At 44.4% G+C, this 26,156-nt stretch overlaps 2 protein-coding genes across 6 annotated transcripts in view; one reads left to right on the forward strand and one right to left on the reverse strand.

The window, feature by feature from the left end:
* The first annotated feature begins 2,468 nt into the window (after positions 1 to 2,468).
* gprc5b (G protein-coupled receptor class C group 5 member B) lies at positions 2,469 to 24,433 on the forward strand. Its single transcript, XM_008123734.3, has 4 exons — positions 2,469 to 2,622; positions 12,028 to 13,044; positions 17,108 to 17,220; positions 21,713 to 24,433. Exons 2-4 carry the CDS (start codon positions 12,036 to 12,038, stop codon positions 21,755 to 21,757), a joined length of 1,167 nt encoding a protein of 388 aa, XP_008121941.1. The 5' UTR covers positions 2,469 to 2,622; positions 12,028 to 12,035; the 3' UTR covers positions 21,758 to 24,433.
* The window catches only part of iqck (IQ motif containing K), a 64,872-nt gene continuing 59,920 nt past the window's right edge, over positions 21,205 to 26,156 (reverse strand). For 3 of the 5 annotated variants that reach the window (XR_010001124.1, XR_010001121.1, XM_062964204.1), the window contains one exon: positions 21,205 to 22,764. The gene's annotated coding sequence lies outside the window, so the exon portion shown is untranslated. The remainder of the gene's footprint in view (positions 22,765 to 26,156) is intronic. The other 2 variants (XR_010001122.1, XR_010001123.1) reach the window with 2 other exon arrangements.

Below are 26,156 nucleotides of genomic sequence, written 5' to 3' on the forward strand. Positions count from 1 at the left end.
GAATGCTTCTGGGACATGGCCAGACAGCGTGGAAAACAGACAACAACCCTGTGATCCCGGCCATGAAAGCCTTCGACAAAATAAGCTGAGTTTCTCCATACCTCACAACCTCTGAGGAGGCCTGCCATAGAGGTGGGCGAAACGTCAGGAGGGAATGCTTCTGGGACATGGCCAGACAGCGTGGAAAACAGACAACAACCCTGTGATCCCGGCCATGAAAGCCTTCGACAAAATAAGCTGAGTTTCTCCATACCTCACAACCTCTGAGGAGGCCTGCCATAGAGGTGGGCGAAACGTCAGGAGGGAATGCTTCTGGGACATGGCCAGACAGCGTGGAAAACAGACAACAACGCTGTGATCCCGGCCATGAAAGCCTTCGACAAAATAAGCTGAGTTTCTCCATACCTCACAACCTCTGAGGAGGCCTGCCATAGAGGTGGGCGAAACGTCAGGAGGGAATGCTTCTGGGACATGGCCAGACAGCGTGGAAAACAGACAACAACGCTGTGATCCCGGCCATGAAAGCCTTCGACAAAATAAGCTGAGTTTCTCCATACCTCACAACCTCTGAGGAGGCCTGCCATAGAGGTGGGCGAAACGTCAGGAGGGAATGCTTCTGGGACATGGCCAGACAGCGTGGAAAACAGACAACAACGCTGTGACTCCGGCCATGAAAGCCTTCGACAAAATAAGCTGAGTTTCTCCATACCTCACAACCTCTGAGGAGGCCTGCCATAGAGGTGGGCGAAACGTCAGGAGGGAATGCTTCTGGGACATGGCCAGACAGCGTGGAAAACAGACAACAACGCTGTGACTCCGGCCATGAAAGCCTTCGACAAAATAAGCTGAGTTTCTCCATACCTCACAACCTCTGAGGAGGCCTGCCATAGAGGTGGGCGAAACGTCAGGAGGGAATGCTTCTGGGACATGGCCAGACAGCGTGGAAAACAGACAACAACGCTGTGACTCCGGCCATGAAAGCCTTCGACAAAATAAGCTGAGTTTCTCCATACCTCACAACCTCTGAGGAGGCCTGCCATAGAGGTGGGCGAAACGTCAGGAGGGAATGCTTCTGGGACATGGCCAGACAGCGTGGAAAACAGACAACAACGCTGTGACTCCGGCCATGAAAGCCTTCGACAAAATAAGCTGAGTTTCTCCATACCTCACAACCTCTGAGGAGGCCTGCCATAGAGGTGGGCGAAACGTCAGGAGGGAATGCTTCTGGGACATGGCCAGACAGCGTGGAAAACAGACAACAACGCTGTGACTCCGGCCATGAAAGCCTTCGACAAAATAAGCTGAGTTTCTCCATACCTCACAACCTCTGAGGAGGCCTGCCATAGAGGTGGGCGAAACGTCAGGAGGGAATGCTTCTGGGACATGGCCAGACAGCGTGGAAAACAGACAACAACGCTGTGACTCCGGCCATGAAAGCCTTCGACAAAATAAGCTGAGTTTCTCCATACCTCACAACCTCTGAGGAGGCCTGCCATAGAGGTGGGCGAAACGTCAGGAGGGAATGCTTCTGGGACATGGCCAGACAGCGTGGAAAACAGACAACAACGCTGTGACTCCGGCCATGAAAGCCTTCGACAAAATAAGCTGAGTTTCTCCATACCTCACAACCTCTGAGGAGGCCTGCCATAGAGGTGGGCGAAACGTCAGGAGGGAATGCTTCTGGGACATGGCCAGACAGCGTGGAAAACAGACAACAACGCTGTGACTCCGGCCATGAAAGCCTTCGACAAAATAAGCTGAGTTTCTCCATACCTCACAACCTCTGAGGAGGCCTGCCATAGAGGTGGGCGAAACGTCAGGAGGGAATGCTTCTGGGACATGGCCAGACAGCGTGGAAAACAGACAACAACGCTGTGACTCCGGCCATGAAAGCCTTCGACAAAATAAGCTGAGTTTCTCCATACCTCACAACCTCTGAGGAGGCCTGCCATAGAGGTGGGCGAAACGTCAGGAGGGAATGCTTCTGGGACATGGCCAGACAGCGTGGAAAACAGACAACAACGCTGTGACTCCGGCCATGAAAGCCTTCGACAAAATAAGCTGAGTTTCTCCATACCTCACAACCTCTGAGGAGGCCTGCCATAGAGGTGGGCGAAACGTCAGGAGGGAATGCTTCTGGGACATGGCCAGACAGCGTGGAAAACAGACAACAACGCTGTGACTCCGGCCATGAAAGCCTTCGACAAAATAAGCTGAGTTTCTCCATACCTCACAACCTCTGAGGAGGCCTGCCATAGAGGTGGGCGAAACGTCAGGAGGGAATGCTTCTGGGACATGGCCAGACAGCGTGGAAAACAGACAACAACGCTGTGACTCCGGCCATGAAAGCCTTCGACAACACAGTGAACCCAGGAGGCTTTTTTAATTCCTTCGGGGGCGGAGTTTCCCCGGGGAAAGGGGCGGGGCGTGCCCGGGGAAAGGGGCGGGGCGTGCCCGGGAAAAGGGGCGGAGCTTGAGCCTGGGAGTGATGGGGAGAGTTGCAGAGCGGAGCCCGGCGCAGAGAGGAGCGCGGCGGGGCTGCGAGAAGCTGGTCTCGGTTCCTCCTGCGCCGAGCCCCGGTTGGGGGCTCCAGCGACGGGAGGCAGAGGCAGAGGCAGACCGGTGAGTGAGCCCAGGGTCTTGCGGGCTGCAACTTTGCATCCACACTGCCCTTTAATCCGGTTCAAAGCAGAGGATGTGGAGTTGTGTTGTCGAAGGCTTTCATGGCCGGGATCACAGGGTTGTTGTATGTCTTGTGGCCGTGTCCCAGAAGCATTCTCTCCGGACGTTTCGCCCACATCTATGGCGGGCATCCTCAGAGGTTGTGAGGTATGGCAAGTGGGGTTGATATATATCTGTGGAAGTAAGAACTCTTGTTGTGTGTTGGAGGTCAGTGTGAATGTTGTAACTAGCATTCCATGGCCTTTCTCAGCCTCACCTCCTGAGGAATCCTTTGTTCAGAGTTGTTAGCCGCCCCCTGATTGATCCCTGTCTGGAATTCTTCTCTTTTCAGAGTGCTTCTCTTTCTTATTTCTTATTGACTGTTCTGATTTTGGAGTTTTTTTAATACTGTGTTGTCGAAGGCTTTCATGGCCGGGAGCACAGGGTTGTTGTATATCTTTGCATGGCCATGTTCCAGAAGCATTCTCTCCTGACGTTTCGCCTACATCTAAGGCAGGCATCCTCAGAGGTTGTGAGGCATGGAGAGACTAGGCAAGGAAGGTAAATATCTATCTGTGGATCATAGGGTTGTTGTATATCTTTCGGGCTGTCCGGCCGTGTCCCAGAAGCATTCTCTCCTGACGTTTCGCCCACATCTATGGCAGGCATCCTCAGAGGTTGTGAGGTATGGCAAGTGCGGTTGATATATATATCTGTGGAAGTAAGAACTCTTGTTGTGTGTTGGAGGTCAGTGTGAATGTTGTAATTAGCATTCAATGGCCTTCCCAGCCTCACCTCCTGGCCTGGGGGAATCCTTTGTTCAGAGTTGTTAGCCGCCCCCTGATTGATCCCTGTCTGGAATTCTTCTCTTTTCAGAGTGCTGCTCTTTCTTATTTCTTATTGACTGTTCTGATTGATTCCTGTCTGTAATTCTTCTGTTTTCAGAGTGCTTCTTCACAGGGTTATTGTATATCTTTGTATGGCCATGTTCCAGAAGCATTCTCTCCTGACGTTTCGCCCACATCTACTGCAGGCATCTTCAGAAGTTGTTAGCTGGCCCTGGTTGTTTCTTGTCTGGAATACCCTTGTTTTCTGAGAGCTGTTCTTTGTTTACTGTCTTGATTTTAAAGTTTTTAAATACTGTACTGGTAGCCAGATTTTGTTCATTTTCGTGGTTTGCTCCTTTCTAACACCTCCTAACAAAGGATCCCCTAGGTAGTGAGTCTTTCGGGCTGTGTGGCCATGTTCCAGAAGCATTCTCTCCTGACGTTTTGCCCACATCTATGGCAGGCATCCTCAGAGATTGTGAGGCATGGAGAGACTAGGCAAGGAAGGTCAATATATATCTGTGGAGAGTCCAGGATGTGACAAGAGTCCTTTGTCAGTTGTTGTGTTTTCCGGGCTGTGTGTCCATGTTCCAGAAGCATTCTCTCCTGACGTTTTGCCCACATCTATGGCAGGCATCCTCAGAGGTTGTGAGGTCTGTTGGAAAAACTCAGCAAGGAAGGTTTATATATCTGTGGAAAGTCCAGGGTGAGAGAAGAACTCTGTCAGTTGGAGGCCAGTGTGAATGCTGTAATTAATCACCTTAATTAGCATTAAATAGCTTGATATCCTGGCTTCTTCCTGCCTGGGGGCATCCTTTGTTCAGAAACTAATTTTTTTGTGACAGGAGCAACCAGAGTTGCTTCTGGAGTGAGAGAATTGGCCGTCTGCAAGGACGTTGCCCAGGGGACATTGCCCGGATGTTTTTGATGTTTTGACCATCCTTGTGGGAGGCTTCTCTCATGTCCCTGCATGGAGCTGGAGCTGACAGAGGGAGCTCATCCGTGCTCTCCCCGGGTGGGATTCGAACCTGGCAGCCTTCAGGTCAGCAACCCAACCTTCATGTCACGAGGCTTTTATCCCCTAGGCCACCGGAGGCCTAGAAAGGTTTATATATCTGTGGAAGTAAGAACTCTTGTCAGTTGGAGGCCAGTGTGAATGCTGTAGTTAATCACCTAAATTAGCATTGAAAAGCTTCATCTCCTGGCTCCTTCCTGCCTGGTGGGATCCTTTGTTCAGAAACTAAGCAAGGAAGGTTTATATATCTGTGGAAGTAAGAACTCTTGTCAGTTGGAGGCCAGTGTGAATGCTGTAGTTAATCACCTAAATTAGCATTGAAAAGCTTCATCTCCTGGCTCCTTCCTGCCTGGTGGGATCCTTTGTTCAGAAACTAAGCAAGGAAGGTTTATATATCTGTGGAAGTAAGAACTCTTGTCAGTTGGAGGCCAGTGTGAATGCTGTAGTTAATCACCTAAATTAGCATTGAAAAGCTTCATCTCTTGGCTTCTTCCTGCCTGGTGGGATCCTTTGTTCAGAAACTAAGCAAGGAAGGTTTATATATCTGTGGAAGTAAGAACTCTTGTCAGTTGGAGGCCAGTGTGAATGCTGTAGTTAATCACCTAAATTAGCATTGAAAAGCTTCATCTCCTGGCTCCTTCCTGCCTGGTGGGATCCTTTGTTCAGAAACTAAGCAAGGAAGGTTTATATATCTGTGGAAGTAAGAACTCTTGTCAGTTGGAGGCCAGTGTGAATGCTGTAGTTAATCACCTAAATTAGCATTGAAAAGCTTCATCTCTTGGCTTCTTCCTGCCTGGTGGGATCCTTTGTTCAGAAACTAAGCAAGGAAGGTTTATATATCTGTGGAAGTAAGAACTCTTGTCAGTTGGAGGCCAGTGTGAATGCTGTAGTTAATCACCTAAATTAGCATTGAAAAGCTTCATCTCCTGGCTCCTTCCTGCCTGGTGGGATCCTTTGTTCAGAAACTAAGCAAGGAAGGTTTATATATCTGTGGAAGTAAGAACTCTTGTCAGTTGGAGGCCAGTGTGAATGCTGTAGTTAATCACCTAAATTAGCATTGAAAAGCTTCATCTCTTGGCTTCTTCCTGCCTGGTGGGATCCTTTGTTCAGAAACTAAGCAAGGAAGGTTTATATATCTGTGGAAGTAAGAACTCTTGTCAGTTGGAGGCCAGTGTGAATGCTGTAGTTAATCACCTAAATTAGCATTGAAAAGCTTCATCTCTTGGCTTCTTCCTGCCTGGTGGGATCCTTTGTTCAGAAACTAAGCAAGGAAGGTTTATATATCTGTGGAAGTAAGAACTCTTGTCAGTTGGAGGCCAGTGTGAATGCTGTAGTTAATCACCTAAATTAGCATTGAAAAGCTTCATCTCTTGGCTTCTTCCTGCCTGGTGGGATCCTTTGTTCAGAAACTAAGCAAGGAAGGTTTATATATCTGTGGAAGTAAGAACTCTTGTCAGTTGGAGGCCAGTGTGAATGCTGTAGTTAATCACCTAAATTAGCATTGAAAAGCTTCATCTCCTGGCTCCTTCCTGCCTGGTGGGATCCTTTGTTCAGAAACTAAGCAAGGAAGGTTTATATATCTGTGGAAGTAAGAACTCTTGTCAGTTGGAGGCCAGTGTGAATGCTGTAGTTAATCACCTAAATTAGCATTGAAAAGCTTCATCTCTTGGCTTCTTCCTGCCTGGTGGGATCCTTTGTTCAGAAACTAAGCAAGGAAGGTTTATATATCTGTGGAAGTAAGAACTCTTGTCAGTTGGAGGCCAGTGTGAATGCTGTAGTTAATCACCTAAATTAGCATTGAAAAGCTTCATCTCTTGGCTTCTTCCTGCCTGGTGGGATCCTTTGTTCAGAAACTAAGCAAGGAAGGTTTATATATCTGTGGAAGTAAGAACTCTTGTCAGTTGGAGGCCAGTGTGAATGCTGTAGTTAATCACCTAAATTAGCATTGAAAAGCTTCATCTCCTGGCTCCTTCCTGCCTGGTGGGATCCTTTGTTCAGAAACTAAGCAAGGAAGGTTTATATATCTGTGGAAGTAAGAACTCTTGTCAGTTGGAGGCCAGTGTGAATGCTGTAGTTAATCACCTAAATTAGCATTGAAAAGCTTCATCTCTTGGCTTCTTCCTGCCTGGTGGGATCCTTTGTTCAGAGTTGTTCACTGCCCTCTGATCGATTCCTGTCTGGAATTCTTTTGTTTTCAGAGTGTTGCTTCTTACATACTGTTCTGGTTCTTGAGTTTTTAATATTGTTCATTTTCATGGCTTCCTCTTCTCTGTTGCCGTTGTCCACATGCTTGTGGATTTCAGTGGCTTCTCTGTGTAGTCCGACATGATAGTTGTTGGAGTGGTGGAGCATTTCTGTGTCTTCAGATAATATCCTGTGTCCAGGTTGGTTCATCAAGGGCTCTGCCATGGCTGATATCTCTCAAAGCTGACTTATTAGGTCAGTTTGGTGTTAGGGCAGGAAAATAAGCACCCACGGGGGGAAACATTCTCCCATTCTGCACACACACAGAGAGAGAGACATGCATATGATAATCCCCAGGATGGCCTCCCAGTCCTTCCATCTCACAGTCCCAGCTGCCTTTGGGGCTCCCAGCCGACCATTGATGGCCAAGCCAGCATCCGGCAGATGCCCCCTCCCCTGTCCTACTTCCAGCCTAATCTCCCACCCCAGACGGCCGTCTGCCACCAGGTAATTCTCTGCAGAGATGCCGTGGCAGCAAAGTGTTGTAGTGCTGTGAGCAAGAGTAAAGAGAGAGATAAGGGGGGGGGGGGTCCTCTTTGTAATTGAGACTCTACTGTATATACAGTAGAGTCTCACTTATCCAACACTCGCTTATCCAACGTTCTGGATTATCCAACGCATTTTTGTAGTCAATGTTTTCAATACATTGTGATATTTTGGTGCTAAATTCGTAAATACAGTAATTATGACATAGTATTACTGTGCATTGAACTACTTTTTCTGCCAAATTTGTTGTCTAACATGATGTTTTGGTGCTTCATTTGTAAAACCATAACCTAATTTGATGTTTAATAGGCTTCTCCTTAATCTCTCCTTATTATCCAACATATTCGCTTATCCAACATTCTGCTAGCTCTTTTATGTTGGATAAGTGAGACTCTACTGTATATAGATTGTAGTTTTTATATGTGTGTTTTATTGTAAGCCGCCCTGAGTCCCCGGTTGGGTGAAAAGGGCGGGATATAAATATTGTAATAAATAAAAATAAGTAAAATAAGCTTAGGGTTGTTGTATGTCTCAGAGGTTGTGCCTGCCATAGATGTGGGCGAAACGTCAGGAGAGAATACTTCTGGAACTTGGCCACACAGCCCGAAAGACATACAACAATCCTGAGATGAACAGACTTCGGCCTCCATCGCAGCTGAATTTATAATCATAACAACTTGCCGTATCAGTCAGAGAATCTGATATTATACCCCGCGGTTGCTCCTATTATTATTATTATTGTATGACACAGCAAACAAGATAGATATGCTGGATTTCGTATCACAAAATCCCAAGTCGAACACTTCCCAAGTGTCTAGGACTGTGTGATGTATTATTATTATTATTATTATTATTATTATTTTATGACACAGCAAACAAGATAGACATGCTGGATTTCGTATCACAAAATCACAAGTCGAACAATTCCCTAGTGTCTAGGACTGTGTGATATTATTATTATTATTATTATTATTATTATTATTATTTTATGACACAGCAAACAAGATAGATATGTTGGATTTCGTATCACAAAATCCCAAGTCGAACACTTCCCAAGTGTCTAGGACTGTGTGATGTATTATTATTATTATTATTATTATTATTTTATTATGACACAGCAAACAAGATAGATATGCTGGATTTCATATCACAAAATCACAAGTCGAACACTTCCCAAGTGTCTAGGACTGTGTGATGTATTTTCGGATGATGCGTGCAGATCCCAGTTGGGTGGCCTTTTGCAGTTTATTATTATTATTATTGTGATTATTATTATTATTATTTATTTGCGACATTTATATACCGCCCTTCTCACCCCGAAGGGGACCCCAGGCGGTTTACAAGTATATATATATACAATATATTATATTATACAACTATATTGCAATATTATTAGTAATATTATTATTATTGTTGTTATTATTATGACACAACAAACAAGATAGATATGCTGGATTTCGTATCACAAAACCACAAGTCGAACACTTCCCAAGTGTCTAGGACTGTGTGATGTATTTTCAGATGATGAGCGCAGATCCCAGTAGGGTGGCCTTTTGCAGTTGGCAGATCGTGATTTTGTCAATGTCTATTGTTTCCAAATACCGGCTGAGATCTTTTGGCACGGCACCCAGTGTGCCCATCACCACCGGGACCACCTGTACTGGTTTCTGCCAGAGTCTTTGAAGTTCACTCTTGAGGTCCTGATAGCGGCTGAGTTTTTCCTGTTGTTTTTCGTCAATGCGACTGTTACCTGGGATGGCGACATCAATCATCCAAACCTTTTTCTTTTCCACAACTGTGATGTCTGGTGTGTTGTGTTCCAGAACTTTGTCAGTCTGGATTCGGAAGTCCCACAGTATCTTTGCATGCTCATTCTCCAATACTTTTGCAGGTTTGTGATCCCACCAGTTCTTTGCTGCTGGGAGGTGGTACTTGAGGCATAAGTTCCAATGAATCATTTGGGCCACATAGTTGTGCCTCTGTTTGTAGTCTGTCTGTGCGATTTTCTTACAGCAGCTGAGGATATGATCAATGGTTTCGTTGGCTTTCTTGCACATTCTGCATTTTGGGTCATCAGCTGATTTTTCGATCTTGGCCTTAGTTGCCTTTGTCCTGATGTCTTGCTCCTGGGCTGCAAGGATTAGGCCTTCTGTCTCCTTCTTCAGGGTCCCATTCGTGAGCCAGAGGCAGGTCTTCTATTATTATTATTATTATTATTATTATTATTATTATTATTATTATTATTATTAATTGCCTTTGTCCTGATGTCTTGCTCCTGGGCTGCAAGGATCAGGCCTTCTGTCTCCTTCTTCAGGGTCCCATTCGTGAGCCAGAGCCAGGTCTTCTCCTTATCAGCTTTTCCTTCAATTTTGTCAAGGAACTTTCCATGCAATGTTTATTATTATTATTATTATTATTATTATTATTACAAAGACTGGATGCCCATCTGTTGGGGATGCTTGGATTGTGCCTTTCCTGCAAGGTAGAAGGGGGTTGATGAACGGGACCTCTCGCATCGGAAGGAATTAGCATTTCTACAGCCAAAACCCATCCTCTGCCATTTTTGCATGATTGTGTTTAATATATGATGTTTTGTTTCTCTGGGGTCTGGAATTGCCAGGCCAGCCCTCTTAATGGGCTATGTCATGTTCATTTCGTAGAACAATAGCCTTCCCTGGGTAGGGCCATAGATGTCCTCAATCACTTTGTTATTTTTCCTGTTCAGTAAAAGGGACCTCATTTATCGACACTTAATCATCCCTTGTTCCCAGCCCACGCTGGCCAGTGAGCCAAGCCCCTTTCTATGACTGGTCAGAATTAGAGGCTTGGCTGCAGCCGATGCCAGCTTGTGTATAAGAAAGGCTGTGAAACTGTATTCCGGATACTATCTTCTTTGTGAATAAATCACTAGCTAGCATCTTATCTGCAGATAATAAAATCTTCCTTGGCTGAAAATCACCTTCTCTCCTTGCGTGCTGGCTAACTTCAATTGGGCCTGGTCTGTATGCTCGCCACAGTAGGGACTCACTCAAAATGGGCAGCTCAGGCGGATCACTTGCCTGGGTTTCTGCCAATAATAATAATAATATATAATAATAATAATATAATAGTAAAGGTTTCCCCTGACGTTAAGTCCAGTTGTGTCTGACTCTGGGGGTTGGTGCTCATCTCCATTTCTAAGCCGAAGAGCCGACGTTGTCCATAGACACCTCCTAGGTCATGTGGCCGGCATGACTGCATGGAGCGCCGTTACCTTCCTGCCGGAGCAGTACCTATTGATCTACTCACATTTGCATGTTTTCGAACTGCTAGGTTGGCAGGAGCTGGGGCTAACAGCAGGAGCTCATTCTGCTCCTGGGATTTGAACCTGGGACCTTTTGGTCCGCAAGTTGAGCAGCTCAGCGCTTTAACACACTGTGCCACCAGGGGCCCCTGTAATAATAATAATAATAATATTATAATAATATTTATTTATAATATTATTTTATTAATACAGTAGAGTCTCACTTATCCAACATAAACGGGCCGGCAGAACGTTGGATAAACGAATATGTTGGATAAAAAGGAGAGATTAAGGAGAAGCCTATTAAACATCAAATTAGGTTATGATTTTACAAATTAAGCACCAAAACATCATGTGATACAACAAATTTGACAGAAAAAGTAGTTCAATACGTAGTAATGTTATGTTGTAATTACTGTATTTACGAATTTAGCACCAAAATATCACATGTATTGAAAACATTGATTACAAAAATGTGTTGGATAATCCAAAAGGTTGGATAAGCGAATGTTGGATAAGTGAGACACTACTGTAATATAATAATATAATAAAACTTTATTTATATACCACCCTATCTCCCCGAGGGGACTCAGGGCGGTTTCCAATCCAAATAACAACATACATTACATAGTCAGCAATTGAGAGACAATATTACAACGGATACAACTATACAATTAAAATAGACAATAAATAACAATTACAAACCAGCCATAATCGAGAGGATAGGGATCATTAGCCAAGTATCCTAACAATCCGGTTAGGGATGGATGAATCTTATATAACATGTTTTGGAGGTATACAGAGTGAATTACTCAAAAACCTGCCGAAACCACCAGGTCTATAAAAATGCAATGCACGTTTGTAGGACCGAGTACACAACAAAACCACTGAACCAGATCACACCAAATTTGGCCACAAAAGACATAGTCATCCAATCTATGTCTTTCAAACAAACAAAAAAAACTCTAGAAAAATAAAGTCCGAATTAGAGGACGAGGAAGAGCCATTTTCAACCCTGTCCGCCGGTCAGAAGGGTAGGCCCTGCCCCCTAATCAGGACTGAGTTAACAACAAAACTACTGGTCCAAATCACACCAAATTTGGCCACAAAAGACATACTCATCCAATCTATGTCTTTCAAACAAAAAAACCTAGAAAAATAAAGTCCAAATTAGAGGACGAGGAAGAGCCGTTTTCAACCCTGTCCGCCAGTCAGAAGGGTAGGCCCTGCCCCCTAATCAGGACTGAGTTAACAACAAAACCACTGGTCCAAATCACACCAAATTTAGCCACAAAAGACATACTCATCCAATCTATGTCTTTCAAACAAAAAAACCTAGAAAAATAAAGTCCAAATAAAGTCTCCTCCATCCTAAAAATATATGGGATGCATACTGGTATGAACAGATAATATCCCGATGTGATAAGGTCCTGAGAAGTATAGGATAATGGCGTAAGTGAGAAGAACACCTTCACATTCTTCTCTTTTGTCTCCTGGTCTTTTCCTTTCAGACAGAAAAATGGTGGCTCACCCAACCCTTGGTCTCCTCCTGCTGCTGCTCGTGGTCGGCTATGGCTCGTCGGAGAACTCCAGCACCTCCCGAGGCTGCGGACTGGACATCCTCCCCCAGTACGTGTACCTCTGCGACCTGGACGCGATCTGGGGGATTGTGGTGGAAGCGGTGGCCGGCGCCGGGGTCTTGACCACGCTGCTGCTCATGCTGATCTTGCTGGCGCGGCTGCCGTTCATCAAGGAGAAAGAGAAGAAGAGCCCGCTGGGGGTGCACTTCCTCCTCCTCCTGGGGACCCTGGGGCTCTTTGGCTTGGCCTTTGCCTTCATCATCGAGGAAGACGAGACCCTCTGCTCAGTGCGCCGGTTCCTGTGGGGGGTCCTCTTTGCGCTGTGCTTCTCGTGCCTGGTGGCTCAGGCCTGGAGGCTGCGGAGACTCGTCCGGCACGGCAAGAGCCCGTCCGGGTGGCAGCTGGCTGGCGCGGCCGTCTGCCTTGCGCTGGTCCAGGTCATTATTGCGACGGAATGGCTGGTTCTCACCATCGTGAGGGACGGGAAGCTGGCCTGCCATTACGAGCCCATGGATTTCGCCATGGCCTCCACCTACGTCATGTTCCTCTTGGTGGTGGCGCTGGGCTTTTCCTTTTTCACCGTTTGCGGCAAGTTCAAGAAGTGGAAGAAGAACGGCGTGTGCCTCATCCTCACCAGCTTTTTCTCAGTCCTGCTTTGGGTGGCGTGGCTGGCGATGTACCTGTACGGGAATAAAGAACTCGGGAGGCGGGACCAGTGGCGGGACCCCACGCTCGCCATTGCGCTGGTCTCCAGCGGGTGGGTCTTGGTGGTCTTCCACGCCATCCCGGAGGTCCACTGCTCCATCCTTCCCTCCCAGCAAGACAACACGCCCAATTATTTTGACACTTCGCAGCCGCGCATGCGCGAGACTGCGTTCGAGGATGACTTACAGCTTCCACGGAGCTACATGGAAAACAAAGGCTTTTCAATGGACGAGCATAATGCAGGTAAGACCTGAACCAGACACTTTCCTCAGTACATTTGAAGAATAGGACTAGACTCCACAAAAGCACCTGCTAAAATGAATCACATCATCTTTAAAGATGCTGCTAGGTTATTTCTGTGGGGATTTGTAAAGAGGCACCATGAAGAGAATGGGTTGACTGAAAAGGCATGTGGAGACAGCTGATTGGCTGAGCCAGCCAGGAGCCTGCGTTGTCTGTAGACACCTCCTGGTCATGTGGCCGGCATGACTGTTTGGAGCGTCTTTTTGCCTTTTCCTCCTCAAGCTGTACCTATTGATTTACTCACATTGTGCTTGTTTTCAAACTGCTAGGTTGGCAGGAGCTAGGGCTAACAGTGGGAGCTCACCCCATCCCACCTATTCGAACAGCCAGCCTTCAGGTCAGCAGCACAAGGATTTAGCACAGTCCTTCCCTCGGTGGTGAGATGTTTATCATCACCCAAACTGCACCTGTCCTGAGAGAACAGTACAGTAGAGTCTCACTTATCCAAGCTAAACAGGCCGGCAGAAGCTTGGATAAGCGAATATGTTGGATAATATGGAGAGATTAAGGAGAAGCCTATTAAACATCAAATTAGGTTATGATTTTACAAATTAAGCACCAAAACATCATGTTATACAACAAATTTCACAGAAAAAGTAGTTCAATATGCAGTAATGCGATGTAGTAATTACGAATTTAGCACCAAAATATCACGATTTATTGAAAACATTGACTACAAAAATGTGTTGGATAATCCAAAACGTTGGATAAGCGAATGTTGGATAAGTGAGACTCTACTGTATTACATTTATTTTACTCTATTTTTTATTATTAATACATTTATCATATCACTCTGATCTTATTATTATTGCATTTATTATTTTACTCTATTTAGTATTACATATATTATTTTCCTGTATTTATTATTATTATGATTACATGTATTATTTTACTCTATTATTATTAAAAGGATACATAAGCACATTGACATTGAAGAAGATGAGAATAATGATTGGATCAGAGTTGGACAGTCTTATCTTAAATTTGAGCTTTATGTAAATATTCAAAAACATTTAACCCACTGATGCCTCAGTTAATGTAATTTTATTGGTATCTATTTTTATTTCTGAAATTTACCACTCTTGGCTTATACTGGAGTAAATGTATTCCAGTTTTTTGTGGTAAAATTAGGTGCCTCCGCTTATATTTTGGTCGGCTTATACTCGAGTATATAGGGTACATTTATTATTTATTATTATTGGTATTGTTACATTTATTATTTGCTACTACTACATTTATTTCACTCTATTTTTATTATTAATAATACATTTATTATTTCACTCTGATCTTATTATTATTACATTTAATATTTTACTCTATTCATTATTACATTTATTATTTTCCTGTATTTATTATAATAATAATAATTATTATTATTAATATTACATGTATTATTTTGTTAGAGTTTGTAGATATAAATAAAGAGAAGCAATACCACAGTTACTGAACCAAAATATACCCCGCAGTATACTAAAATGTCACTCAGGCTTGTGCAACAAGAGTATCTTTACTTCAGTTCAAAAAATCAAACAGGGCAACAATATATACAGCAGTCTCTCTGAATTCATACAGAGAAGAGAGAAAGAAACTGTTCCCCAAGAACTAAAACATGGTCCATCCAATGCAATGTTCTGAATCAACACCACAAATAACCAAACTGAGTCTAAAGTTGACCAAAAACTGATTTGTAAACCTTTTGGTACTAATTTTGGAGACTGGTCCTTGGTCAAAGTGGTCAAAAAAGTTTGCAAACCATTGTAAGCCATACAATTCATCCGCTGTGCATTGCAGTGGGTTAAAGCAATATGTGGCCCTGGGCTGTCCGTGATCAATTTGCATTGACTGTCCAATTCTAACGAGTGAGAGGCAATACAGCATTCTGGCGGATTGCAATGACTGAAATCAGGCATGTGTAGCACAACCAAGCGTTTTATAGGTCACTACGGTTGAAGCATTCAACCAGATGCAAGTTGGCAGCCACGGCAGGATTCAGTGAAGATTATTTGCTCTTCACCTGCATTGAACCCATCAATGGTTCGATTGCAAGAGATCTTTAGCTAAGCCCTTTCTTTCAGTCCTCCCATCCTCGCATTGGATGGAAATGTGGCTTTGAGTCTCCTTGTGGAGATAAAAAGTGGAATATAAAAAATAATAGTAATAATAATAATAATAATAATTGCCTTTGTTCTGATGGCTTGCTCCTGGGCTGCAAGAACCAGAATTTCTGTCTCCTTCTTCAGTGTCCCCTTGGTGAGCCATAGGCAAGTCTTCTCCTTATCAGCTTTTCCTTCAATTTTGTCAAGGAACTTTCCATGCAGTGCTTTGTTGTGCCAGCTGTCAGCTCTAGTTTGTAGTGCAGTTTTCTTGTACTGATCTTGGCCCTTAATTGCCTTTGTCCTGATTTCTTGCTCCTGGGCTGCAAGGATCAGGCCTTCTGTCTCCTTCTTCAGGGTCCCATTCGTGAGCCAGAGCCAGATCTTCTCCTTATCAGCTTTTCCTTCAATTTTGTCAAGGAACTGCCCATGCAATGCTTTGTTGTGCCAGCTGTCAGCTCTAGTTTGTAGTGCAGTCTTCTTGTACTGATTCTTTGTCTGCTGTGAAGTCAAAAATTAAACTCCTCAAAGCACCAGCGGAGTTGATGGCAGAGGATTATCGCTTCAATGTTGGTGGTCTTTACTTCTTCCAGTGTGCTGACATTTGTCCACCTGTCTTCCCAAGAAATTTGGATTTTTCAGAGGCAACGCTGATGGAATCATTCCAGGAGTTGAGTGTGACGTCTGTAGACAGTCCACATTTCGCAGACATATAACAGGGTTGGGAGGACAATGGCGTTATTAACAAGCACCTTGGTATCCCTACGGATGTCCCGATCCTCAAACACACTCTGCTTCATTCAGAGAAATGCTGCACTCGCAGAGCTCAGACGGTGTTGTATTTCAGTGTTGACTTTTGTGGAGAGGTGGCTGCCAAGGGTGCGGAAATGGTCAACATTTTCTAATATTACCCCATTAATATTTCTGGTCTTGCAGAGGGATTGGCTGGTGACTGCTGGAAGAGCACTTTGGTTTTCTTGATGTTAAATTAGTTGCTGAGCTTCTCCTATGCTTCTGCAAAGGTGTTTAGAGTGGCTTGTAGGTCTTCTTCTGAATGTGCATAATTATTAATTCTATATATATAAAAGAGTGATGGAATTAGGGCACCGGACAAAACAACAAAACTACAGGCCCCCCAGCCTCGAAATTTGACAACACAACCAATCATCCACGGCTCTAGGTTGATACAACAAAAAAGAAAAATAGTCCTAAGTAGAGGGAAAGGAATAATTGTTTTTATCCAATTGCTGCCAGTTAGAGGGCTAAGCTCCGCCCACTTGGTCTCCTAGCAACCTACTCAGCGCAGGGGACAGGCACAGTTAGGCCTCAGGCCTCTTCCACATTGCCTATAAGATACAGATTATCTGATTTTAACTAGATTATATAGCAGTATAGACTCAAGGCCCTTCCACACAGCTATATTACACATTTATAATACTACTACCTGTGCCCGGCCACGCGTTGCTGTGGCTTCTGGTGGTGTTGGTGTAATATTGTATAATGGTATAATACACACGTTAAATGTGGAAATAACAAATTGTAAATTGAACAATATAGGCAAAATAGAATATGTTATAATTAAGAACATGTGGGATCCAGTTAGGAATTATTTAGAGAATGTACTAAGATGTGAAAGGGGAAAACTGAGACTAAGATATTTCAAATGTAATTTCTGTAGTTTATTATATAAATTGTATGTACAGGGGGGAGGGTGGGAGAGGGGTAAACAATAAAATAAAAATAAATATTTTAAAAACCCTTAATTGCCCCAATTAATCCTAGTTGGATTGTAATCAACGAGGGCGAGTCTCTTTCTCTTAACACACGCAGAGTAGTGATGCCGTAGGAACGTAGCCACGTACCTCAATACTGTTCTCAGCCTCTCCCTTTCTCTCCGTCGCCCTTTGCAGCTCTGCGGACGGCGGGGTTTCGCAACGGCAGTTTGGGGAGCCGCCCCAGCGCCCCTTTCCGAAGCAACGTCTACCAGCCCACCGAGATGGCGGTTGTCCTGAATGGCGGGACTGTAAGTATCAAAATGTGATGCTCGGAGAAGCCGCCTTTGTAGGGCAGATGCCCAGCCTCGGCTTTCAGCCCACAATATTATGCAATGGGACGCTTGATCATATTGGGGGGGATTCTTTCTGTATAAGGCCCAAATTATTCACTTGGTTGGGGCTCACCTGATATTTGCCATCTGCGTTGCTTTTGGAGTTGTGTCCAGATGACGGTGGTTCAGTCATTTATTTTTAAATCAAACCACAGTAGAGTTCTGTTTATACGACTTCTGCTCATCCGACACACCGTATTATCCGACGCCCTCTCGGGCCAACCGGGTCCTGATTCTGCTGCCAATGATGCCATTGCTGTCAGGACCCGGCCTGGTGAGTGAGTGAGCGAGTGAGGGAAGACCTTTGCCACCCATCTTCCCTCCCTCCCTCACTCACTCACTCTCTAGGCTGGGTCCTGGTTCTGCCCTTGCTGCCGGGACCCAGCCCGGTGGTGAGCCGGTGAGCAAGGAAGGACGAGCCGGCAGCAAAGGAGTACTGGCAACAGAATCTTCCCCCTTCTCTCCCTCAACAGCCAGGCTGCCGAGGGAGAGGAGGACGAGGAGGAGGAGTCTCTTGCCTTCTTCTGCCACCCTCATTATCCAACAGTTTCACTTATCCGACATTCTGCCCGCCAGTTTATGTCGGATAATCGAGACACTACTGTATACAGGGTCGGCTGAACCGGTAAGCGAAGTATGCAATTGTGGAAGGCGCCAATCCCCTGGGGGCGCTGTAGAGGCCCCGGTGCAGTGCCCAGAGAGAGAGAGAGAGAGAGGCGGGCAAACAAAATTCTAGGAAAAAGCAATGCACCCCCGGGTTTCCCTAAGCCGGGCCTTTGCCGGAGAGAAGAAACTAGTTAAACATGAGCCAACAATGTCATGCAGCTGCTAAAAAAGCCAATGGGATTCTGGCCTCCCTCCTGTAAAGGCCCGGCACTTTGAGGAAATCTCCATGGCTCTCTTCTTCCACTCTCACTGCATTTTGGGGGGGGGGGCACCAAAATATGGGTTGCTTACACTTGAAAATTGCCTAGGGCCGTCCCTGACTGTGTAAGATGTAGAGTAAATAGCAAGTCAGTGAAAAGCTAATGATGCTGGCTATGATAATAATCCAACTTCTCTCTTGTTTTGGGGATGGGTTTGTCTGATTCCAAAGAGCCCCTTCCGACCCCTAAGAAAGCTCCTCTCCATTGCTGACCTTGTGCATTGCCAACTTTGTAAACAAAGCAGTTTTTTTCCTGCTGAACTCTTGAGTATTGACAACAATTTGCTTTGCTTCCAAATGAGAGAAAGCGAGAGAGAGAGAGAGAGGGAAAGATCAATAGAAACGTGTGTTAAAGAGTTCACTTGGTGATGCTTCAAATGCTTAATCTGCAGCCAGATTGCCATCCAGATTTGGTTTAAAGATTCAAGAGGTAAACAGCCTCCTTCAATCTCATTTGCATTGTATCTGTGTAAACCAGGGGTCCCCAAACTAAGGCCCGTGGGCCGGATGTGGTCCTCCAAGGTCATTTACCTGGCCCCTGTCCTAAACTTTAGACTTAGGGTTGACCTAAGTCTACCTGGTCTTTGAAGGTCTCTTGCTAAGCTACGGCCTTATGAGACCATCTAGATGGCCTTTGAGGGTCCCCTGCCTTAACTATGGCTTTATGAGATTGTCTAGATGGCCTTTGGGGGCCCCTTTCCTTACCTATGGCCTTATGAGATCATCTAGATGGTCTTTGGAGGTCTCTTTGCTTAGCTACGGCCTTATGAGACTATCTAGATGGCCTTTGAGGGTCCCTTTCCTTACCTATGGCCTTATGAAACCATCTAGATGGTCTTGGAAGGTCCTTTTCCTTATCTATGGTCTTCTGATGGCCTGATGGGTGGCCTTTGAGAGCCCCTTTCCTTACCTATGGTCTTATGAGATCATCTAGATGGCCTTTGAGGATCCCTTTCCTTACCTATGGTCGTATGAGACCATCTAGATGGTCTTTGGAGGTCTCTTTGCTAAGCTACGGCCTTATGAGACAAAAGATGGCTTTTGGAGGTCACTTTCCTTACCTATAGTCATATGAGACCATCTAGATGGTCTTTGAGGGTCCCTTTCCTTATCTATGATCTTCTGATGGCCTGATGAGGCCATCTAGATGGCCTTTGAGAGTCCCTTTCCTTACCTATGGGCTTATGAGATCATCTAGATGGCCTTTGAGGGTCTCTTTGCTTAGCTACGGCCTTATGAGACCATCTAGATGGCTTTCGGAGGTCCCTTTCCTTACCTATGATCCTATGAGATTGTCTAAATGCACCTGCATAGGCTGCTTTGTGTGCCTCTCTCTCTCTTCCTCTCTTCAGCTTTGCTGCCCAACGGAGAATGCTCATCTCCTCCCATTTTAATTTCCACCACACATATACATTGGTGCTGCTTGAAACCGTTGCTCATGAGTTGGACTGGTGTTATTTGGGGGGGTGTTTCCCAGACACCACCGATCCCAAAAGACAACGTGCTTTTTTATTCCAACCCAAAAGCACAAAGACTGTGATCTCGTAATCTGTGGATCCAGGCCAAAAGGGGAGTGTCGCAGCCACGGATAGAGCCGCCGCGACGGGCCAGATTGGCATCTGGGTTAACCCAGTTGGAGTCCAGCTCAGATGTGGCTCTCAGCAGCTAATGCCGATCAGGGATAATTCCCCTCTGAGCTGGAGTAAGCCTTCCATGCTGCCCTCGACCACGGTGTAGTTTATGGCACTGGCTGCTGCAATTGGGCCTGGAACACTAACAGTATAGACACGCTTGCGTTAGAGCAGTTTGGTGCCCTTTGGACAATTTCAAAAGAAAAGAGGAAACCATGAAAATAAACCATCTGGTTACCCATATTAAAAAACACCGGAATCAAGACAGTAAATAAAGAACAACACTCAGAAATAGGGGAACACCAGACAGCAATCAAATCAAGTGCCAAGGCAGGAAGCAGCCAGGCTTTGAAGCTCCAAGGCTATTTGATGCTAATCAAGCTGGCCCATTGCAGCATTCACACTCGTCTCAAACAGAGAGTTCTTTCTCCCACCCTGGACATTATTCCACAGATATATAAACCCCACTTGCCTACTTTCCAGCAGACCTCACAACCTCTGAGGATGCCTGCCACAGATGTGGGCGAAACGTCAGGAGAGAATGCTTCTGGAACATGGTCAGACAGCCCGGAAAACTCACAGCAGCCCAGTGATTCTGGTCATGAAAACCTTCGACAACACTCAGAAGAAAGGGGAATTCCAGACAAGAAACAATCAGGGCCAGTTGACACTTCCCAACAAAGGATTCCCCCAGGTAGGAAGTAGCCAGGCTTTGAAGCATCAAGGCTATTCAGTGCTAATCAAGCTTGCCAATTGCATCATTCATACTCGTCTCAAATAGACAAGAGTTTTTTCTCCCATCCTGGATATTCCACAGATATATAAACCCCACTTGCCTAGTTTCCAACAGACCTTACAACGTCTGGAGATGCTTGCCATAGATGTGGGCGAAACGTCAGGAGAGAATGCTTCTGGAACATGGCCATACAGCCCAGAATACTCACAGTAACACAGTGTTTCCAGCCATGAAAACCTTTGACAACATATAATTAGGAGAGTATGCATTCTGTCTCAATTCAGTATGCATCCAGTGCTAAATATACGAGGACTGGCCATATATGTGGGCGAAATGTCAGGAGAGAATGCTTCTGGAACATGGCCATACAGCCCAGAATACTCACAGTAACACAGTGTTTCCAGCCATGAAAACCTTTGACAACATATAATTAGGAGAGTATGCATTCTGTCTCAATTCAGTATGCATCCAGTGCTAAATATACGAGGACTGGCCATATATGTGGGCGAAATGTCAGGAGATAATGCTTCTGGAACATGGCCAGACAGCCTGGAAAACTCACAGCAACCCAGTGATTCCGGCCATGAAAGCCTTAGAAAACAGGGGAATTCCAGACAAGAAATTTATTTATTTATTTTATTTGCGACATTTATATACCGCCCTTCTCACCCCGAAGGGGACTCAGGGCGGTTTACAAGTATATATACATACAATATATTATATTATACAACTATATCGCAATATTATTAGTAATATTGCATGTAATATAAATATACAATTATAATAGTGAATTATAATTATTATTACATTGTATTACATCATAATATTATTATTAGTATTACATGTATATACAATGTATTATAATATTAGAAACAATCAGGGCCAGTTAACACGTCCCAACAAAGGATTCCCCCAGGTAGGAAGCAGCCAGGCTTCGAAGCATCACAGCAACCCAATCAAGTGCCCAAACAGAGGATGCCTCCAGCCACATCAGCCAGGCGACCCCTAGCATTCTATATCATTGTGATATTCATCAGTGCTTGTGTGTATAATAGAACCATTTTTTAAATAACATTGGAATGCTTAGTTATTTGGATGTGTTATCCTTATTTCCAGATTCCAACTGCTCCACCAAGTTACACCGGAAGACACCTCTGGTGAAAAATCTTGTAGGCTGCGAAAGAGAGAGCGAGAGAAAGAAAGAAAGAAAGAGAGAGTCCCTTAACAGGTTTCATTCCCGAGCAGTGTGTGTCTTTCTATGGGAAGGAGCCAATAATATTAGCAAACGAATCCAGGAGAGCAGAAAACCCATCTGGGACGGCGGGAGTCCTCGGACAGACAGCTTTTTGTGACGAATAAATTCATACCAATGTGAGCACTGTTGAATCGATGCGCTAACCACGCGAGCAAAGCCTCCAAAAAAGCAACACCTCCGAAACATACGCGAAAACTAAACAATTGAATATAGATCTAGGCACGTTGGGAGGAAGGATGAAGTGAAGAAGCGCCGCCCTGAGTCCCTCCGGGTGAGAAGGGCGGGATAGAAATATTTGAAATTTGAAATAAATAAAGTGAGATTTCTGTGTCGTCGAAGGCTTTCGACCACATAAGCACGTGGACAACTTCATGAAAATGAACAGTATTTTAAAAACTCCAAAATCAGAACAGTAAATAAAGAGCAGCACTCTAAAAACAGAAAATTCCAGACAGGAATCAATCAGGGGGCAGCTAACGACTCTGAACAAAGGATTCCCCCCAGGCCAGGAGGTGAAGCTTGGAAGGCTATTTAATGCTAATGAAGGTGACTAATTGCAACATTCACACTGGCCTCCAACAGACAAAAAGTTCTTACTTCCACAGATATATATCAACCTTCCTTGCTTAGTTTCTCCATACCTCACACCCTCTGAGGATGCCTGCCATAGATGTGGGCAAAACGTCAGGAGAGAATGCTTCTGGAACGTGGCCAGACAGCCCGGAAAACATATAACAACCAAGTGAGGTTTTTCTCATGTGGCGAGGCAGCATTCGGCCGGAGCCGAGGCGCAGGAGGAGGCGGTTCCTGTGGTCACACAATGTTTGCAGAGAAGAAAAGTGAAGTCCGTTTTTCGCTTTGGTCCCAACGAAGCCTCCCCTTGAGCAGGTGATCCTTCAACTTCTGTCTGCCACTTCAACAGAAAGGAGGAAACCATGAAAATGAACAGTATTAAAAAAACTCCAAAATCAGAACAGTCAATAAGGAGGAAGCACTGTGAAAAGAGAATTCCAGACAGGAATCTATCAGGGTGCAGCTAACAACTTTGAACAAAGAGCCTGTTCACCTCGAATGAGCAAGGCAGTGTTAAAAGGTGGGACCTTTTACGTGGCTTTCTTCCCAGCAAAGCTAATCTCCCGTGTGCCGGTTGGGTTTCCGAATGTGAGCGTTGGGGAGGAGAAGCAAAAGGTGGGAATTCCCTTAGAAGCTGAGGTTGGCCCTGTTTCGAAAAAGGCAAGAAGGTAAGGAAGAAGAGGCGTGACAGGAAGGTGTGCCACAAAAGAGGCACAACAGAGCTTGGGGAGCTTTGGCTTTGCCTGTTTTGCCCGTACCGTCACAATGCAACTCTCTCTTGAAAGAGAGACAAGGCTTGGGGCCACGTTAGGCTATCGAAAAGAAAGGACAGAGGTCTTGAGAGATGTGAGCAGCACAAAAGGGACACGTGTCCTACCTCCAGTCCCAGAGGAAGGTGTGCCGCAAAAGAGGCACAACAGAGCTTGGGGAGCTTTGGCTTTGCCTGTTTTGCTCGTACGGTCACGACGCAATTCTCTCTTGAAAGAGAGACATGGCTTGGGGCCACATTAGGCTATTGGAGAGCAAGGCAAAAAGAAAGGACTGAGGTCTTGAGAGATGTGAGCAGCACAGAAGGGACACGTGTCCTACCTCAAGTCCCAGAGGAAGGTGTGCCGCAAAAGAGGCACAACAGAGCTTGGGGAGCTTTGGCTTTGCCTGTTTTGCCCGTACGGTCACGACACAGCTCTCTCTTGAAAGAGAGAGACATGGTGTAGTATCACGTTGGGCTATTGGAGAGCAAGGCAAAAAGAAAGGACTGAGGTCTTGAGAGATGTGAGCAGCACAAAAGGGACACGTGTCCTACCTCCAGTCCCAGAGGAAGGTGTGCCGCAAAAGAGGCACAACAGAGCTTGGGGAGCTTTGGCTTTGCCTGTTTTGCTCGTACGGTCACGACACAACTCTCGCTTGAAAGAGAGACATGGCTTGGGGCCACGTTGGGCTATCGAAAAGAAAGGACAGAGGTCTTGAGAGATGTGAGTAGCACAAAAAGGACCCGTGGCCTACCTTAAGTCCCACTGCTTTGAGCAGAAAGAAAGAACGAACCAACGAACGAACAAGCGCGTATCTTTTCCCATCCCGCCACTATAATGAGAAATGTTCCGGTGCCTCTTGATGGGGGTCACTTAACTCGTATACAATAGATCCCCCTTCCTCCCTTTGCTTGCTGCCACTTTCCCACCCCCCAGTTTAACACTGAAGCCTCATTGACTGCAATGGTTTGTGCTTTTCCTTCCATGCATTTACTTGTGTGTTCTTTTATGGAGCATTTTTTTAAAAAAATACAAAAAAATATGGGATGATATATGGGCGTTTGGGAAAGACGTGTCCTTTCCTAGACACTACCATGTTCCTGCTGCCTTTTCACATTTCTATCATTTTAATATTTGGCAAATCATTCCTCCATCGTTTAGCATTGAATACATATCGGGCATGCGAGCCGTCATGTGCATCCTCTGTGCTGGCCGGCATTGTTCTCTTGCTTTCCTAGAGACTAAATGCAATTAAGGTTTGCTTGGGGTGTGTGTGTGTTTATTTTGCATTCTATGAGGAGGACAATTCTTTTGTTTGTTTGTTTTGTTCTAACAATATGTTACTTTATCCAATGTCAATTAAAAGTCAATCTATATATATAAAAATGTAATGTACGTTTGTAGGACTAAGTAAACAACAAAATTACTGAACCAAATCACACCAAATTTGGCCACAAAAGCCATAGTCATCCAATCTATGTCTTTCAAACAAAAAAAACCCTAGAAAAATAAAGTCCAAATTAGAGGACGAGGAAGAGCCGTTTTCAACCCTGTCCGCCGGTCAGAAGGGTAGGCCCTGCCCCCTAATCAGGACTGAGTAAATAACAAAACCACTGAACCAAATCACACCAAATTTGGCCACAAAAGACACAGTCATCCAATCTATGTCTTTCAAACAAAAAAACCTAGAAAAATAAAGTCCACAGCAACACGTGGCCAAGCACAGCTAGTGTATAAATAAATAAAGCAAGTCAGTCGATTTTCAAGGTTATCAAGTATATCCCGCAGGGGGAAAATAACTTGATTTCCCCTGAAAAAGGTCTCCAGTTCTCCTTGTACTTAATATTTTACTCTTCTGTGTACTGGATCCAATAGATCTTAGCCCAATTATTATTATTTATTGAGGCGATTTCTATCCCACCTTTCCCCATTTTAAGGGCCCAAGGTGGCTAACAACATGATCATCCAAGAAACATAGATATCTATAACAAATAGCAAAACAAGAAGTTGTCAACTGTTATACACAATAGTGTTATGCAGTCTATGCATTCCAGTCTGCAGAGCATATGGTATTTTTGACTTGACTGTATTACACTGTGATTATCTATATTAGTTTTTTTAAAATCTTCTCAATCTTGAGAATCCCAGTTAGAAAGAGAAGAGCAAAAAGTCCTGAAATAGTACTTCTACTACTAATACTAATACTAATAATAATAATAATAAAAAATTTATTTCTTACCTGCCTTTCCCCAATGGCTCGAGACGGGTCCCAGCACAGTTAAAAACACACAAATACTATGCAGATTCTACAAACACACATTAGAATTCAATTCAATAATAAAAATAATAATAATAATAATAATAATAATAATAATAATAATAATAATAAATTTTATTTCTTACCTGCCTTTCCCCAATGGCTCGAGATGGGTCCCAGCACAGTTAAAAACACACAAATACTATGCAGAGTCTACAAACACACATTAGAATTCAGTTCCATAATAATAATAATAATAATAATAATAATAATTTTACTTCTTACCTGCCTTTCCCCAATGGCTCGAGACGGGTCCCAGCACAGTTAAAAACACACAAATACTATGCAGATTCTACAAACACACATTAGAATTCAGTTCCATAATAATAAATAATAATAATAATAATAATAATAATAATAATAATTTGGAAACAATAGACATTGACAAAATTACCATCTGCCAACTGCAAAAGGCCACCCTACTGGGATCCGAAAATACATCACACAGTCCTAGACACTTGGGAAGTGTTCGAATTGTGATTTTGTGATACAAAATCCAGCATATCTATCTTGTTTGCTGTGTCATACAATAAAATAATAATAATAAAATAATAATAATAATAATGTGTCCGACATGTGATCCAATACAACAGCCAGCAGAGTGTCTGCTGTGGACTCATCTTGTTGTGTTTCAAATAATAATAATATAAATAATACAGTAGAGTC

This window comes from Anolis carolinensis, unplaced genomic scaffold (assembly GCF_035594765.1).
Source record: "Anolis carolinensis isolate JA03-04 unplaced genomic scaffold, rAnoCar3.1.pri scaffold_13, whole genome shotgun sequence".
In the NCBI taxonomy this organism is placed as follows: Eukaryota; Metazoa; Chordata; class Lepidosauria; order Squamata; family Dactyloidae; genus Anolis; species Anolis carolinensis.

What these genes read in the sequence shown, in the direction of transcription:
- gprc5b (XM_008123734.3), top strand. Translation starts at nt 12,036, where the DNA reads ATGGTGGCTCACCCAACCCTTGGTCTCCTCCTGCTGCTGCTCGTGGTC. An exon ending in AATGGACGAGCATAATGCAG is followed by an intron (nt 13,045 to 17,107) that starts GTAAGACCTGAA and finishes CGCCCTTTGCAG; the next exon opens with CTCTGCGGACGGCGGGGTTT. An exon ending in TTGTCCTGAATGGCGGGACT is followed by an intron (nt 17,221 to 21,712) that starts GTAAGTATCAAA and finishes CCTTATTTCCAG; the next exon opens with ATTCCAACTGCTCCACCAAG.